This window comes from Typopeltis vanoorti, chromosome 15, assembly GCF_054136105.1.
Source record: "Typopeltis vanoorti isolate ZY-2024b chromosome 15, IOZ_Tvanoo_1.0, whole genome shotgun sequence".
Taxonomy (NCBI): domain Eukaryota; kingdom Metazoa; phylum Arthropoda; class Arachnida; order Uropygi; family Thelyphonidae; genus Typopeltis; species Typopeltis vanoorti.
Genome location: NC_143563.1, coordinates 42,214,436 through 42,233,015, shown reverse-complemented (window position 1 = coordinate 42,233,015; position 18,580 = coordinate 42,214,436). Strand labels below are relative to the sequence as shown.

At 36.6% G+C, this 18,580-nt stretch overlaps 1 protein-coding gene across 3 annotated transcripts in view; it reads right to left on the bottom strand.

Annotated features, from left to right (window-relative positions):
* Positions 1–18,580, bottom strand: part of Arp5 (Actin-related protein 5) — a 172,185-nt gene that overhangs the window by 87,684 nt on the left and 65,921 nt on the right. For 2 of the 3 annotated variants that reach the window (XM_090404574.1, XM_090404576.1), the window contains exons 7-9: positions 16,415–16,605; positions 13,289–13,405; positions 2,532–2,636 (exon numbers count right to left, since the gene is read on the bottom strand). In XM_090404574.1, the coding sequence (XP_090260700.1) occupies positions 2,532–2,636; positions 13,289–13,405; positions 16,415–16,605 (413 nt within the window). The remainder of the gene's footprint in view (positions 1–2,531; positions 2,637–13,288; positions 13,406–16,414; positions 16,606–18,580) is intronic. The other variant, XM_090404575.1, reaches the window with a different exon arrangement.

Here is an 18,580-nt window from a genome sequence, read left to right as displayed (position 1 = left end):
TCCTGGTAAATAAGTCAGCTTTTGCTCTTAGAGAATACAGAGACAAATGTAAGAAAGCTAAACACTGTGTAAAACTAGCTAAACAAAAGTCATGGGAGGACTTTGGCAAGAACATAGAAAATAAATATCAGGAACGTGACAAAATATTCTGGAGGTTGTTGAAGAAGCTTAGAAATGGAGGAAAGAGTGCTATAAAAGGAGTTAGAGATGATAAAGGTGACATGGAAACAGGAGAAAAAGATATCCCTGAAGTATGGAGTAATGACTTCGAAAAATTGCTAAACGAAACAAGCAGTGAGAGTACAGTGGTAAAAAACACTCAACAGTCAGGAATACGTATCCATACTTGAAGTAGAAAAAGCCATCAAAGGCTTGAAATGTAGAAAGGCGGCAGGAGTAGATGATATTCGACCAGAAATGCTGCAGTATGGTGGTATAAAAGTCTTACAGTGGCTGCACTGCATAGTTCAGAAAGCCTGGACAGAGGGACGAATTCCCGATGATTAGAGTAAACCTCTAATAGTACCCATATATAAAAAGGGAAATAAAACTGAATGTGAGATTACAGAGGTATTTCCCTACTGAGTGTTCCTGGCAAGATCCATGCAAGTATACCTGAGAAACGTTTGAGAAGAATTGTGGAAGAAAAAGCTGGATTCAGGCCAAATAGAAGCTATCTGGATCAGACCTTCACTTTACGACAAACAGTTGAGAAAGCATGGGAATATAACAAAGATCTGTATTTAAGTTTTGTCGATCTGGAAAAGGCATATGACAAGGTGCCAAGAGAGAAGCTATTCAGTACGCTACAATTATATGGTGTCAATGGGGCATTATATCAAGCAATGCTTAGTCTTTATTTGGGTTGTAAGTTAGCAGTTAGAATTGAACGAAGTACAGGAAGATGGTTCAATGTTAAATCTGGTGTGAGACATTATCTACTCTGTTATTCATTATCTATATGGATCACATTATGAAGCAAAGTGGTATTAAACATGATATCAGAATTGGAGATGTTAATGTCAGCTCTTTACTTTATGCGGACGATGTTATACTGCTAAATAAATCCACTACAAGTTTGCAAGATTCCCTGACTAAATTGAATAACTGTTGTAATAGATATGGTAAGAAGATCAGCATTAAAAAGACAAAGACAATGAAAATGTCAACTGTGTTGTGAATAGGGAACCTGTGGAACAAGTAAAACATTTCAGCTACTTAGGCACGATTTTTGCTGAAGATGGTAAATTAAATATAGAAATAGACAACAGAATCAGCAGAGCTGGTATGGTGGGAAGTCAATTGAATAAATTCATATGGAATAAGAGAGAAATTAGTCGGAACACTAAATTAGCTGTATACAAGACAGTGTTCAAACCAGTTTTAACTTATGGATCTGAGAGCTGGGTCAGAAGTAAAACACTTGACCAAAGACTAGAAACTGCAGATATGAGAGTCCTGAGAAAGATTATAGACATGAACAGATGGCATCAATGGCAATATCATATTAAAAATGAGGATATTAGGAAAGAACTTGACATTGTCAGCATCCAGGAATGCATTAGCAGAGCTAATCTCACGTGGTATGGTCACTTAAACAGAATGGGCGAGGAAAGATTAGCAAAACAAGTGTTCTCTGCCAGGTTGGCAGGAAAACGACCCAGAGGAAGACCAACATATAGGTGGATTGATACGGTACAAAGTGCCTTAGACAATAGAAATATAAGATCTGATAATGTTGGAGTCTTGACAAGTAACAGACTGATTTGTAGGAAAATTGTAGATAGGAAGTTAGTAATGATGTAAATTTTTCATGTAGTACTATCATATCTTGTTCACCCCTTGAGGGTACATGTCAGGAATTTGATGATGATGATGAATTGCTTCAGTGCCTTAGACGATAGAAATATAAGATCTGATAATGTTGGAGTCTTGACAAGTAACAGACTGATTTGGAGGAAAATTGTAAATAGGAAGTTAGTAATGATGTAAATTTTTCACGTAGTACTATCATATCCTGTACACCCCTTGAGGGTACATGTCAGGAATTTGATGATGATGATGAATTGCTTCAGTGGCCAGGTAACTCTCCTGACAATTAATCCAATTAAAAATTTGTGGGCCATAGTGAAAAAGAGAGCTGAAAAATAAAATTGTGATAACTTAATACAATACATTACAAAAATATGGTTTGGAGATGCAGAAATAAGAAAAATGTGTTCTATGTTAGTAGAGTCCATGCCTAAATGAATTAATAAACTTAATGGGAAAGAGCAGCACATATAAATTATTAGGTAAAATTGGAGTTTAATTTTTGTACTTATTTTCTTGTGAAATTAAAATTTTTCTTTAAAATGTGAGTGTTTGGATTAATTTATTCATTACTGTATTTGTAGTGTGTATGTGTTATAATCACTGCTATTCTAAAGGAAATTTGCTGTAGTATACTATTTCTTTAGTTCTCCAAGTCGACAAGTTGACTGCAATTCTATTTAGAAATACAATTTTTTAAAAAGATTCATAAATCATACCTTTTCTGCTTTTCGCTTTGCTCTTATTTCTTTTATCCTCTTCAGCATAGCACAACACTGTTCTCGTTTTGCTGCTTCTGTATTGTCAGCAGGTGAACCTGGCAACTAAAATTTTTGATGTAATTAACTGCTTTGCAATTATAAAATTCTAAAAGTATGAGATATCTAGTTAAAAAAAAACAAAAAAACATACTACTGAAAAAATTGCATATTTCTTGATGGCAAACTCCTTTTACTAAAATATATATATATATATATATATATATACACCCTATATATATAAAATGATAAGCCATTTTATGTCACGTTTTTTGAAACGTTTTGAAACTCAGGGCTACCCTGAGTGTCGAGTCTTCAAAATTTGAGTCATCAGAATTCAAGGAGAACCGGCCTACCAGTCGGGAACTCAGGGTGTTAGGCACTGGGGGGGGGAACCCCCTTTCGAGTCATCAGAATTCAAGGAGAACCGGCCTACCAGTCTGGAACGGGGGGGGGGGCACCATAGGCGCCATGGGGGCATAGCCCCCCTAGTGTACACACACACACACACATATATATATATATATACGTATGTATTTTTTTAAAGAAAGGAGTTTGTCATTTACTATTTACTTTCTATTACAATATACTTAAAATCATTTTTAAATTTCAATTTATGCTATTGTGATTTAAAAGACATCTGAAATAGTTAATATGAATGGTTGATATTGTTATTACTTTGTGAATATGCCTTCACACATTTTTGTGACTTATTTCAGTGTAAAATAAAAGTGCACAAATATAATAGGTATAATACGAGAAAATACATAGTACATTTTGAATTTTTTTCTTCTTTCTAAAATTATGTAACTGGTTTATCTTTCTATCTCTGGTATGAAAGAATTCAAAAAATTTGAAATGCTGAAAAGTCAAACCAGCCAATAATAATAATAAAAAAAATTCAATCACATATTTATTTCACCTCACTATGATTTAGCCAAATTAGTAATTGAAATCTTATGACTGACTTAATCAACAGCCTGACATTTTTTATGGTTAAAAATCATCGATGGTTCATGTTCATCAAATAATTTGGTTTAAAGCTAACTATCAAATACAGGCCACACTATTAATCCCTTTGGAAAGATTTATGGAGACTATATCTGAATCAGAAATTTTGAACCTTGAATTATGATAAGAATTTAATGCTTCATTTACAATTAATGTGGCCCCTATAGCAAAATCATATTTACCATATTTGCCGGTGTATAAGATGCACTTTTTTTCTTTGAAAATAGGTCTGAAAAACAGGGTGCATCTTATATGCCAATACTCAGTTTTTTATTACTTCCATTTCTGGAAATTTTCTCTGTTCCAAGTTATGCGATTTCTTTCTTGCTTCCTTGCGGTGTGTGAGAGCATTCCAGTTACTGGAATACATTCTAGTATTCCAGTTATGGATAGATAACATTTGGTCTAAGCACTCTGGTGGACTATTGAAGAAGCCTACCCTGCTACTATGGGATCAGTTTTGTTCTCACAGAACAGAAGATGTTAAAAATAAACTCAAGGAATTGAAAATTCAGTTAGCTGTAATTCCAGGAGGTCTAACTAGTCAGCTTCAACCTTTAGATGTCTTGAAGCAGAAGTGGAACACTGCATCCAGAAGACTGCTGGATGCAGTCTTCAGATTTTGAGGTTACACCATCAGGAAGAAATCTAGCATTTCGCAAGTTTGTGAGTGGGTCAAAGCTACATGGGATGTTGTGAAAACTGAGACAGTGGTTTAATTCATTTAAGAAGTGTGGCATTAGTAATGCACTGGATGGTACAGAGGACAATTTGTTGTATGAGGACTTAGATTCTGATTTAGAACAGGTTTCAAGTGTCTCTTATTTAGCTCTGGAGATGAATTTCTGGGTTTTGATGAAGAAGATTAAAAGGTGGGTACTCTTTCCTAGTTAATTAGGTATTTGTTGAAAGTAGACCTACTTATTACTTTATATTTGAAATACTGTAAATTCATTAGAATATTCAGTGATAAAGTTTTTTTCCTAAAAAATGTGTACAAAAATGGGATGCGTCTTATATGACAGCAAATACGGTATCTACTTCATGGTTTAATAGTCTACTCTCTATAGTGATTTTTTTTTAATGAGCACTGGTGTTATTGACCTTGGCCTGGACTTTTTTTTCCCCCGAAAATTTCCTATTTCCTTCAGATAGAGAGAGAACTAGATCTGAATGCTGTTTAGCAAAGGAAGAACTAACATATATCTATATGAACTTTTTAACTGAATATGAATTAGATGTTCTTATACAGAGGCAAAAGGATTTTTCTTCCATAAACTCAAATTTTTATTCTAGCAAAAGAACTGGTAGAAGAGCTCATAATTAACAAACACAATAAATTGGCCTCATTGACATAGCTGACCCATTTTAATTCCATTTGATTCCAATCCAAACCATTCTGCATCCCTGTTTATTATAGATTTCTATGGAAAAGAAATAGTGCTTAAAAGGTCAAACTATTTCATAAGTATTTTTCTTTGTGTTCATTTATTTATATAATATGCATTTCAGAATGCTAAAATTGAGCTCTACTTTGCGGGTAACCTAGACTTGCACTACATGCAGAAGCAAAGACTTATTTGTCTGTTTGCTTACTTGGGAAATGGAGTAAAACCAGGTTTAAAATAGCTTGGCATCTTTAACATATATTATACCCAAGGTAAAAAACTTTCTACATCTATCTCTCATCCTGAGATTCTTATTTAATAAGTTCAAAACACCTTATGGTAACTTGTGTTGGTAAAATACTTATAAGCTCTGTATTACTTAACCTTGGTATTTCTAAGCCTGGCTCCCACTGATGAGACCTCAATAAAGATCAAAACTGGTCTGGGTAGTGGCCCCTTGCCTTTAATGCATAGCATCACACATCTCCTCAAGGAGATGGGCTTTGCATTAAGGGTAAATATTAAGAATAGTGATCAGAGCTTATTCCACCTTTACCACGAGTTGCCTAGACTTGCACTACTTTGCGGGTCGCCTAGACTTGCACTATGTGCAGGCACAAACTTGACTTATTTGTCTGTTTGCTTACTTGGGAAATGGAGTAAAACCAGGTTTAAAATAGCTTGGCATCTTTAACACACGCACGCACGCGCGCGCACACACACACACACACACACACACACACACACACACACGCACACGCACACACAGGGTGGTTCAAAAATTCCACGTACAAACTTTGAGGGGAAGTAGAGAACATCAAAATCAATCATATTCACATAGGAAAGCATGACCGGAAACGCCACCCAAAAGTGATAGGTGGCGCTGTTCGCCAGCAATTGGGGCGTCCTCATTCAAGCTTTCGACGTCATATGAAGAACATGCGTTGTTTTATGAATGCTGAGATGGCAGACATGCACCTCGTTTACCATATTATGTATCCAACTACTATCGAACTGTTCAGTTACGCCTAATAAAGTTTTTTTACACTATTTACTGCCTTGTGTTATTTCTGTATCTTTGTGTCCCTGTTAGTACCTTCCGGTGGGGATTTCTGGTCATGCTTTCCTATGTGAATATGGTTGATTTTGATGTTCTCTACCTCCCCTCAAAGTTTGTACGTGGAATTTTGAACCACCCTGTGTGTGTGTGTGTGTGTTAAAGATGCCAAGCTATTTTAAACCTGGTTTTACTCCATTTCCCAAGTAAGCAAAAAGACAAATAAGTCAAGTTTGCGCCTGCACATAATGCAAGCCTAGGTGACCTGCAAAGTAGCGCAAATCTAGGCAACTTGTGGTAAAGGTGGAATAAGCTCTGATCACCATATTCTTAATATTTACCCTTAATGCAAAGCCCATCTCCTTGAGGAGATGTATGATGCTATGCATTAAAGGCAAGGGGCCACTACCCAGACCGGTTTTGATCTTTATTGAGGTCTCATCAGTGGGAGCCAGGCTTAGAAATACCAAGGTTAAGTAATACAGAGCTTATAAGTATTTTACCAACACAAGTTATCAACCATAAGGTGTTTTGACCTTATTAAATAAGAATCTCAGGATGAGAGATAGATGTAGAAAGTTTTTTACCTTGGGTATAATATATGTTAAAGATGCCAAGCTATTTTTAACCTGGTTTTACTCCATTTCCCAAGTAAGCAAACAGACAAATAAGTCTTTGTGCCTGCACAAAGTGCAAGTCTAGGTGACCCACAAAGTAGTGCAAGTCTAGGCAACTCATGGTATTTCTTAACCTTGGTATTTCTAAGCCTGGCTCCCACTGATGAGACCTCAATAAAGGTCGAAACCAGTCTGGGTAGTGGCCCCTTGCCTTTAATGCATAGCATAATACATCTTCTCAAGAAGATGGGCTTTGCATTAAGGGTAAATATTAAGAATAGTGATCAGAGCTTATTCCACCTTTACCACGAGTTGCCTAGACTTGCACTACATGCATGTGCAAACTTGACTTATTTGTCTGTTTGCTTACTTGGGAAATGGAGTAAAACCAGGTTTAAAATAGCTTGGCATCTTTAACATATATTAATTATACCCAAGGTAAAAAACTTTCTACACACACACATATATATATTTATAAAATTAATTTAACTGACTAGAACCCGAGAAAGTAATATATATATAAATACATATATCCAGCTCAAACAAATTCTGTGATGTCCAAATGGTACTTTTTTATATATTTATTTTTTTTAATGATGGCTCCACACATGAAAGGTCACAAGACTTATAACACTATAGTCATGTGTGGACAAGTGATTAAGGAGAATATGTAGCTTGTTGATATGTTTCTTAAAGAGAGGGAGATTGTTCTCTGCAGGAAAAACAGTATGGAGAAGATCATTTCTTCGCCATACTGTTAGGGGGATGGAATGGAGGAAGCTAATGAGAAGTTAGTTCTGTGTGTTTGGAGCTGGACAGCATATGGGTGTTGGCAGTGGCTGTCTAGTTCTTACATGATTAGAAGAAAGTACAGGAATGCCAGCAGCCAATTCAGAGGAGCAATGCTCATGAAAGTACCTACAGAAAAGGTATAGCACTGAAACAAAGTGTCTATAATCAAGTGACTGAAGGGAGTCCATGAAGGAAAGTCATCTATTAAGCAGCCTGCCCTCTTCTGAATATCATCAGGAATTAGTAAGGAGATTTTGGGTGATCCACCCCAAATGTGGAACAGTATTCCAAAGTTGGTTAGATCTGAGACTTATAAAGTGTTAGGAGTTCAGAGGAAGAGAAGAGTAATGTTACAGCAGAAAATAACACCAATCTTTTTAGAGACTAAAGAGGCTATGTAAGTAATATGTTTTTTATATTTGTGCTAGGATGTAGCTACTATATGTTGATGATGTATGCATCATCTGATTATATGTTTTTTTTCCCAACTCATGAAAGATTTTGAACCTATAATATATCAGTATTGTGGTCAGGATAAGGATCTTTTAAAATTATTTTATTTATTTTGTTGTATTTTTATTTATTTTGTTGTATTTTTATTTATTTTTTACAAGACTGGAAACCCTGTTCTAGAGACAAAATATGGAACTTTTTAAGACACTTCAGGCCTTCAATAATAATAGTGACCTCATACTCAGATGATGCAATTCACCTTATTTACTTTCTGTAAATAAGGTGAATTATTTACAGAAAATAAATAATTCACCTTTAGATAATCACAAGCATCCATGCCCATAGCAGGATTCAAATCTACAGCCTGTTGATTGAAGAGTGGGTATGAACTACTTGACCAATCAAGGCCAGTGAACCTTTATCTTTCTCTGTCTATAGAAAACCTGCCCACACCAGTACAAACACATATGAACATTCCCACTACTATTTCTCCCCCCCCCCCAAGAGTATGGCATTAAAACATTAGCAGACAGATCTGTTTTCAGACTGTACTGGTCTCAACACCAAAGTGAATTACATTCATGATACATTCTTAGTCAATCAATGGCCACTCCCTTCTCCAGTGTAATCAACAAAAACTACTTTATGTTGGAGGTTTAATGGATTTTTTACAACACTAAAAAGAATTAAATTAGAATTTAATGCTTCCTATATTTCGTCCTAGTCACTAGGACATCTACGGGGATTACAAAAACAATTAATGTAACATGCACACAAAAACTTACAATACTAAGCCCAACCATGTGGGTGACACTAAAGTCCTATCTAGGTGGAGCGCCCTCTAAGGGCGGTAGTAGGTGGCCTGGAATGTAAGGTGGGACCTCTGGTGATGAGTGTTTCCCAAATCTTCGGAAGCTTAATGCAACCGTATTTGTTAAGATTTGGTTGATTTCTGAGAGCTGCTGCTGCTTCTAAAAAAAGTCTCTCTTTCTTGAATTTGCTGTGGTGGAGCATGGTGGTTTTCTTCCATGATATTCTGTGGGTGGTGTCCAAAACATGGTCAGCCAAGCCTGAATGGCCATAGTTGTGTTTAACGATGTACGACTTGTGTTCCTCCAGGCGGATGGATGCTGATCTGCCTGTCTGTCCAAAGTACGCAAGCTTACAGGAACAGGGTACTTTGTAAACTCGAGGCAAAGAGAGAGAGAGGAGGGAGCTGATCTTTCGTAGAACGGATAAGGGTAGCAAGTTTGCGGTAGGGCTTATATGCTGTGTGTAGGTTATACTTTTTTAGTATCTTGGCTATTTTTTCCGAGGTGCCTCGGATGTAGGGTATGGTGATGGCATTTTTAAAATCTTGTTGACGAGAGGGACGGGGAATGGGGGAGGAATTGATTATTTTTTTGATACTGTGTTCGCTGTAGCCATTGGAGAGGAAAGTTCTGTGTATGTGGTTAAGCTCAGTAGTGAGGGCGGTTCCACTGGAACAAAGATTGTGGGCTCTCTTGGTAAGGGTTTTAATGATGCCATATTGTTGTGAGAGGTGGTGGTGGGAGAGTTTGTGAATGTATCTGCCTGTGTGTGTGGGTTTTCTGTATACAGTGAAGGCAAGTGTATCATTAGGCAGGCACGTGACTAAGGTGTCTAGGAAGGGTAAACAATTGTTCTTTTCCTTTTCCATAGTAAACTGGATTCTTGGATGTAGGCTATTGAGATGACCGAGGAAGGAGTCTAACGTGTCTGGGCCATGAGGCCAAATGGAGAACACATCATCTACATATCTTAGCCAGATAGAAGGTTTGAGTGGGGCTGAGTCTATGGCTCGTTTTTCGAAATCTTCCATATAGAAATTGGCAAGGGGGGGTGAGAGGGGGGAACCCATGGCGGTTCCTTCTATCTGCTTGTAGATTTTGTTATTCCAAGAGAAATACCCAGAGTTGATGGCAAAGGAAAAGAGATCTAAGATGTCAGAGGGGAAAACGTTTTCTAAGAGAGATAAAGTGTCAGTTAAGGGAATATTGGTAAACAAAGAGGAGATATCAAAGCTTACTAATATGTCTGTATTGTTCAAGGTTAAATTTTCTGTGAGGGCTTTAAAGTGGGTCGAGTTTTTTTATATAGGAAGCTGAATTTCCGGTGAGGGGGGACAGAGAGTTGGCCAGCTGTTTAGACAGTCTGTAACAAGGTGCATTGGTGGCATCTACTATAGGTCTGAGTGGGGAATTGGGTTTGTGGATTTTTGGTAAACCGTATATTCGGGGGGGGGAGCGGAAAGGTTTAAGTTTTTTCGTGACGTCAGGGGGCCAGGAGGTTACTTTTTTAAGTAAAATTTTTAATTTCTTAACTTGTGTTTTTGTGGGGTCGTGTTCTAGCGTGATGTAGGTAGCGCGATCGCGGAGGATAATGTTCATTTTCCTCCACGATCGCGCTACCTACATCCCGCTAGAACACGACCCCACAAAAACACAAGTTAAGAAATTAAAAATCTTACTTAAAAAAGTAACCTCCTGGCCCCCTGACGTCACGAAAAAACTTAAACATTTCCGCTCCCGTCCCCCCCCCCCGAATATATACGGTTTACCAAAAATCCACAAACCCAATTCCCCACTCAGACCTATAGTAGATGCCACCAATGCACCTTGTTACAGACTGTCTAAACAGCTGGCCAACTCTCTGTCCCCCCTCACCGGAAATTCAGCTTCCTATATAAAAAACTCGACCCACTTTAAAGCCCTCACAGAAAATTTAACCTTGAACAATACAGACATATTAGTAAGCTTTGATATCTCCTCTTTGTTTACCAATATTCCCTTAACTGACACTTTATCTCTCTTAGAAAACGTTTACCCCTCTGACATCTTAGATCTCTTTTCCTTTGCCACCAACTCTGGGTATTTCTCTTGGAATAACAAAATCTACAAGCAGATAGAAGGAACCGCCATGGGTTCCCCCCTCTCACTCCTCCTTGCCAATTTCTATATGGAAGATTTCGAAAAACGAGCCAATAGACTCAGCCCCACTCAAACCTTCTATCTGGCTAAGATATGTAGATGATGTGTTCTCCATTTGGCCTCATGGCCCAGACACGTTAGACTCCTTCCTCGGCCATCTCAATAGCCTACATCCAAGAATCCAGTTTACTATGGAAAAGGAAAAGAACAATTGTTTACCCTTCCTAGACACCTTAGTCACGTGCCTGCCTAATGATACATTTGCCTTCACTGTATACAGAAAACCCACACACACACAGGCAGATACATTCACAAACTCTCCCACCACCACCTCTCACAACAATATGGCATTATTAAAACCCTTACCAAGAGAGCCCACAATCTTTGTTCCAGTGGAACCGCCCTCACTACTGAGCTTAACCACATACACAGAACTTACCTCTCCAATGGCTACAGCGAACACAGTATCAAAAAAATAATCAATTCCTCCCCCATTCTCCGTCCCTCTTGTCAACAAGATTTTAAAAATGCCATCACCATACCCTACATCCGAGGCACCTCGGAAAAAATAGCCAAGATACTAAAAAAGTATAACCTACACACAGCATATAAGCCCTACCGCAAACTTGCTACCCTTATCCGTTCTACGAAAGATCAGCTCCCTCCTCTCTCTCTGCCTGGAGTTTACAAAGTACCCTGTTCCTGTAAGCTTGCGTACTTTGGACAGACAGGCAGATCAGCATCCATCCGCCTGGAGGAACACAAGTCGTACATCGTTAAACACAACTATGGCCATTCAGGCTTGGCTGACCATGTTTTGGACACCACCCACAGAGTATCATGGAAGAAAACCACTATGCTCCACCACAGCAAATTCAAGAAAGAGAGACTTTTCTTAGAAGCAGCAGCAGCTCTCAGAAACCAACCAAATCTTAACAAATACGGTTGCATTAAGCTTCCGAAGATTTGGGAAACACTCATCACCAGAGGTCCCACCTTACATTCCAGGCCACCTACTACCGCCCTTAGAGGGCGCTCCACCTAGATATAATTTTAGTGTCACCCACGTGGTTGGGCTTAGTATTGTAAGTTTTTGTGTGCATGTTACATTAATTGTTTTTGTAATCCCCGTAGATGTCCTAGTGACTAGGACGAAATATAGGAAGCATTAAATTCTAATTTAATTCTTTTTAGTGTTGTAAAAAATCCATTAAACCTCCAACATAATGTCCTCACAGCACTTAAGCCTCTACACAAGAACAAAAACTACTCTATTACCTTCTTTCATAAAAAAACCTAGTTTTCAAAATATTGTGAACCTAGTTTTGCAAAAAATTTTGTGGAAAAAAAAAAAAGAGTTCTTAAAAGATATAAAATACATAAATTCAGGCCTCCTTCAACCACAAAATAAGTCCTCTTATGTGATCACCAAAATATCTTCTCATAACTTTGACCAATCATCCTGGAATCCACTGCTCATGCAAATTGTCATACTTTGGTTAAACTGAAAGACTTGCCATAACTATACGGATGAACATAAAAATTACATCTAGTATCTACACTATATTTGTTCTGGGGTTCCATGATATGAATTAATGGTGTGAAAAATCACACCATTAATTCATAGTATTCAGTGGGAAAACTTTTTTATTATACAAATTACATTCAAACCAACCAAAGAGGCTAATTTGGAATCTGGCACAGCTTTACAGCATTCTCCCAATCTAAATAAATATGGATGTCTCACACTACCAAAATTCAGGAGCACTATTATTATGAGACCATTAGTCCAACATTAAGATCTCCTTATCATTCCCACAGAGGACACCAGTTCAGATTTTTCAGTCTGATGTTTACCTTCCTTCTGCATGCTTATACACATGTGCATATTATATCATCCTCATAGGCATTTGAGGATACAAGGCATCCTCATAGACAAATGAGGATACAAGGCATCCTCATATGCCTTGGTAACTAATGATACTGGCTTAATAATTAAATAAAATTTAGTTAATTATTATCTCCAGACATTGATTTCTTTCATTAAACTAAAGTATTAGTAATAATCAGGGTATAAGTATTCACTCTAGGTTTATGCATTATGTGTTTGCAACATTATGTGTATGCATGCCAGCCTGGTTGGCTGAGCAGTTAGCATATCCACTCTCCAGCCAAAAGGCTGCAGGTTTGAATCCCACATTGGACATGGATGTTTGTAGTTGTCTGTGGAAATACTAGTGGTGGCTGGCGGTAGATAATGTTGATGTAGTTACGGTTAGTTGTAATTGGTAATTTGAGTGGTGGAGACAGAGGGATGTAGAGTAAGTGTCCTCCCTCGATGAGTCTTTGGACTCCCTGGAGGTATCGCATAATAATAATAATAATAATAACATTTAATCAAAACTGTTTGATCTATAGAGTATAAAATGTTAGAGTATAAAATGCTTACAGGAGTAAAAGGCAACTGAATCCTATGAACATGTTTGTCATAGAAATCTTCATCAGTCCATTTTTCTAGTTCTTCCAAGTAACTGATTGCAAAATATGAATGATTATGGAGTAGACTCTGAAAAAGTTTTGAAATTAAAATAGATATCAACTAGATAATATGCACAATTAGGCCAAAAACAATTATCATAAATTAAAATAAAACATGTTTAATCTCTGCTTCTTATTACAGTATTAGAAGGTAAAAATAAAACTTTTATTCAAAATAAAAAGTAGGCATTATAGTCTCTCACCATACTGAACTTGTAGGGACCACAGAAACAGTTTTAGTTTGTAGTCTGCTAGAGTGAAATACCTTTCTGCAAGTTTGTTATAGTAGTGAGTTTGTCACAATAACATTGGCTATAGTGAGAGTCAACTGTGTATGTGTGTGTGTGTGTGTGTATATATATATATAAATATATATATATATATATATATACACATTGTGAAAAGAGTTGAATGACTTAAACTGAGAGTTGGGTAAAAGGGGGTTTAATAGTAAAACATGACTAGTTTCGGCTTATAACAGCCTTCATCAGGTGACATTATAAAAGAAAAAACACTAAACACTGAAGGTTAAAAAAACTATGAACAACATAGAGAGTCTCAATACATAATTAGTATGAAAACGTTGTAGTTGTATTTAAAGCTGTTCTTTCATTTGTTGCATTGTCAGGAGAGTGTGGGCTTGCAGCATCACGTGAACGCCAGTACATGATTAGCTGAATGACTATCTGGGAGGTTGTAGCTCAAGTTATTATTTAGATGTTCAGGGTTGAAAATGATTTCCCTAGATTCTACGATTTTTCTCTCCAATTCATCATGGCAATAAAAGATGTTAGTAGATCTGTCCCAGCGGACTGTATGATTTGGGGTTTCATCATTAGGATTAGCCGAGAAAGGGATATGGTTTGATAAGGCACTGGCTCGCTGTCTCTTGTAAGCAATGTCCCTCGTGTGTTCCTCCATGCGTAATTCAATAGATTTGTCCATCTGGCCAAAATAAGGAATATCACAATCACACCAAATTTTGTACACACCAGGAAATTTAAGATGATGATGAAATGGTTTTGGGCGGCTTATTAAGGAGCAGATTTTTGGAAGTGGAGTGAACAAAGTTCTGATATTGTATTTTTTTAGAACCTTGGCTAATTTTTGTGAAACTGAACTTATGTAAGGAATAGATATATTGCCTTTAAATGTATTTATTTCTTCTGTGTGATGACTAGGAGGATTAAGAAGGAATTTTTCAATAATTCGTTTAGAATATCCATTAAGTGCGAAAGTAGTTTTAAGATAGTTGATTTCTTTTTGAAGTTCATTTAGTTCATTAAGAAGAGAGCGAGCTCTATGTCCCAAGGTAGAAATTATTCCAAGTTTTTGGGGAGGGAAGTGATGGGACTGACTATGAAGATATCTGTTGGTATGTGTAGGCTTTTTATACATCAAAATTTTAAGTTTACCAGAAGACTGGGTCAGTTTCACATCCAAGAAAGGCAGGGAATCATCAGTTTCAAGCTCTGCTGTGAACTTTATACTTGGATGTTGACTATTGAGATGCTCCAGGAAATCCATTAGGGAATAGTGTCCATGGCTCCAAATGAGGAAAACGTCATCCACATGACGTTTCAAAACTTTAGGTGTTAAAGCAAAGGAAGAGATAGCCTTGGTTTCAAAATCCTCCAAATAAATATTTGCAAGAACAGGGGATAAAGGATTACCCATCGCCAGACCATGATTCTGCTTGTATATAGTATCTTGGAATCTAAAGTAACTGGACTTGATGCAATCGGTAAGTAAGGCCAACATTTTTTTGGATAACTTGTCCTTGAGTAATGTTATGACTTCGTCTGTTGGGATATTAGTGAACAAGGAAATTATGTCGAAGCTAGCCATGATTTCATCTTTATTAACTGTCACATCCTTAATGTATGAAACAAAGTCTGCTGTGTTATTGATAAAGGATGAGGACCTGCCTGTATCTATACATGAATGTCCATACCTATAACCATTCCATGCTTTCAGAATAGTCTTAAGAACATTTTGTAAGTTTATTATTTAATATTCTGCTATATATTTCGTAACAAGAATTCGAAATGCTTATACCTCTATTTTTCAGGGTCTTCTTCATTATTTCTTTTCATGAATAGAAATTAATATTGCAATTTCCATTATTTTGGTAGATTTTCTGCCGAATAAACTTCATTTAAAAAAATGTCTCTGCTTAAATATTTATAATTCTGAGCTTAAGTTATCTTCTCCTGATGATTTCCCACTTTTTATTTCTTTTAAAATAATTTCTAATTCTTCTATTGTTATAATTTTATCATTTTTCATTGTCTGTTTACCAGATTTTTTTTTTTTTTTGCAATTATTATCAGTCCATAATTATGAATAAAATTTTAGAAATTCTGTTGTTTTCAGTTCGCTACTTATATTTACTTCTTTTATAACATGTGAACCCTGATGCTTTAAAATTTTATATATACTGGATCTTATTGTGTGTGTATATCATGTTCTAAATCAGAAACAAATCTGTTTCATGATTGTCAATGTCTTTTTCTGACTTCTGTCTCTCAGACATGGCTCTTATTCTTTTGTATTCTATTTTACCCTCTAATCTTTTACTGCTTAATCACTTGTGGTATGTTTCTCCCCCCCCCCCCATGGTTATTTCTTTAATTTCATTATCCCACATTTTTAATTTTTTTTTTTTTAAATAAATTTTTGGCTTTCATTCACTAGATTTTCATTTGCTGTTTCTACTTCACTTTTTTCTATTTTATCTAAATGCTGATTAATTCTTTCTCCACATAGCCACTATACATATTTCCATCATTTAATAATTATGAGAAGCTATCTAGTAAATCTGTGTTTACTAGATAGATATTAGTGAACAAGGAATCACTGTAGATTTATCCAAACTTGGTAAGACTGTTCTAATTATTGTGCCACTTAAGGGGAAGATTGAAAATCTGATAATGATATGATAATAGCACAGCTTTAGATCTGTGAGATAACTAATATATGCATTAAAGATAAAAACTGTAGCAGAACCAATGATTTAATATATTTGCATGCATACCTCAGCTCTGCTAAGTGTAACTGCTGAAAAATGAACAGGATATTTCAATTGAAGCAACCTCTGCAAGAATGTCACCATATGGCTACCTCCAATGCTAATACGACGACTATTATGCAAGTCAAGGCTGTTGTTCATAACAGGTAATATGTGAACTGTATTATATCCACATGATATCACTATTCCATCTTCTTCTATTCCAAAGAAAAATAAGAAAGAGCAAGATAAAAGATCTAATTTATAATTTTCTCACTCATGTATATAAAATCACAATTCATGAGGTCATATACACTATAAGTATCAATTTTCAAATTGTAAAATTTGATTATTCAATAAAAATTGTTGTTTTAACTAACTGAATAAAGCTATTTCCATAAAATAAACTATAATTATGATTATATAAGTAAAGCGGATATTAGATCCAGCATTATTTCAAAGCCAAATGTAGAAACTATGAAAGTTTCATAAAAATAAGTTGACCAGAGAGTTTACAGGAATACACTCACCAGCATTCACAAGTTGCCTTAGCACAGACTACTTAGAGAACATAAATGCCGCCCAAGTGTATATATACAGGGTGTTCGGGATAAATTTGACAGTTTCGTAAGGAAAAAGAAAATCTTCTTTGTATCTATTAAATTTAATGAATTGACAAAAAAACATTACAGGCAGAGTTAATTACAATACTATCAACAAGATTTACTCAAAATAACCACCATTAGCATCGATCACAGCTTCAATTCTGCTTCGGAACCTCGAACAAGCTGATGCTACAGTCTCCCTGGGAAGGGCCGCAAAAACTGTTTTAATTTTATCCATTAACTGGGCTTTTGTATTACTGGAAGTGCGATTGGTGTCTTTTTCAACTGCGCCCCATACAAAATAATCCATGGGGTTAAGGTCTGGGGAGTTTGGAGGCCAAACATTTGGACTGGTGAAGTCGTAGAAATTTTCAGACAACCATTTTTGACTTTTCCCAGAGGTGTGGCAAGGGGCCGAATCCTGCTGCCATACATACGGCCTACCATTGGCTACCCTTGTTATCCAGGGCTTGACTACAGTTAGCAACTCCACGAACAAAGCCCGAATTCCAATGCCAGGGTTCTTCAACACCTGTTCCTGCAGATTTGCGAGGAATTCTGCTGTACGAACGCAATCAGATCGTCTGCTAGGGATCTTTCTTCTTGCTACATCCTCGTGGTCACCATTGCAAGTCTCTAGTTCATGCCTGATTGTTTTTACTGTATTCAGGGAGCATTGGGCAGCAGTTGTAATATCCTTATTTTGATGGCGGGCACGAATCATCATGATACAAGTTATTCTCTTCCATGATTCAGGTGGGTTCCAGCTATCCATCCTTTCTGACATCTTGTATATGAATGAAGAAGGGTCCAAACTTTTAAATGAAGAGAAGTGTGTGTTAATACATGTAACTTACGGAAAAATATAATTAATTATAAATATGTCAAATTTATCCCGAACACCCTGTATATATCTCATACGTCGGCAACAGGGTTTTTTCTCCCGGAAACTCAGGTTTTTCATCCCGCATACAGACAAATTGGCCTTTCAGAACACACGCAATTTACAAACAAAAAATACTAGTGGTGGTGGTAGGCTGTAGATGGCATTGATGTAGATGATTGGTATTAGAGGCTCGGTGAAGACGGAGAGTTGTACTGTAGGTGTCCTCCTGCGATAAGTCTTCAGACTCCTTGGAGGTGTCATGAATAATAATAATATTCGCTTTCTATTAATCCATTTTGATAAGGTTTCACTGGCCTGACAGCTGTTTCAAATTGGTTGGTTCTCCTCAGAGACCAGGCAGAAACCTTAAGAGAGCAAAAACTCTCATTCAGTATTAAGGAATTTGAAATGCCAGAGAGGTGTATTTTTCATAAGCGAACTCTCAGTCAGTGCATAAAAGTATATACTAAAGTAAAGAGCCAAAAGGCTTCAGTTCTGTGATGCAAAATTATATAAGTAAAGTGACCAGGTTTCTGCCTGGTCTCTGAGGAGAACCAACCAGTTTGAAACAGCTGTCATTATTCATTAAGGCTACTGAAACCTTATCAAAATGGACTAAAGCGAATATATAGTTTTTGCTCTCTTACAGTTATGGTTAGTATGGTGAAAAGCTAGCTGAATAAATTTATATTAAACAAGATA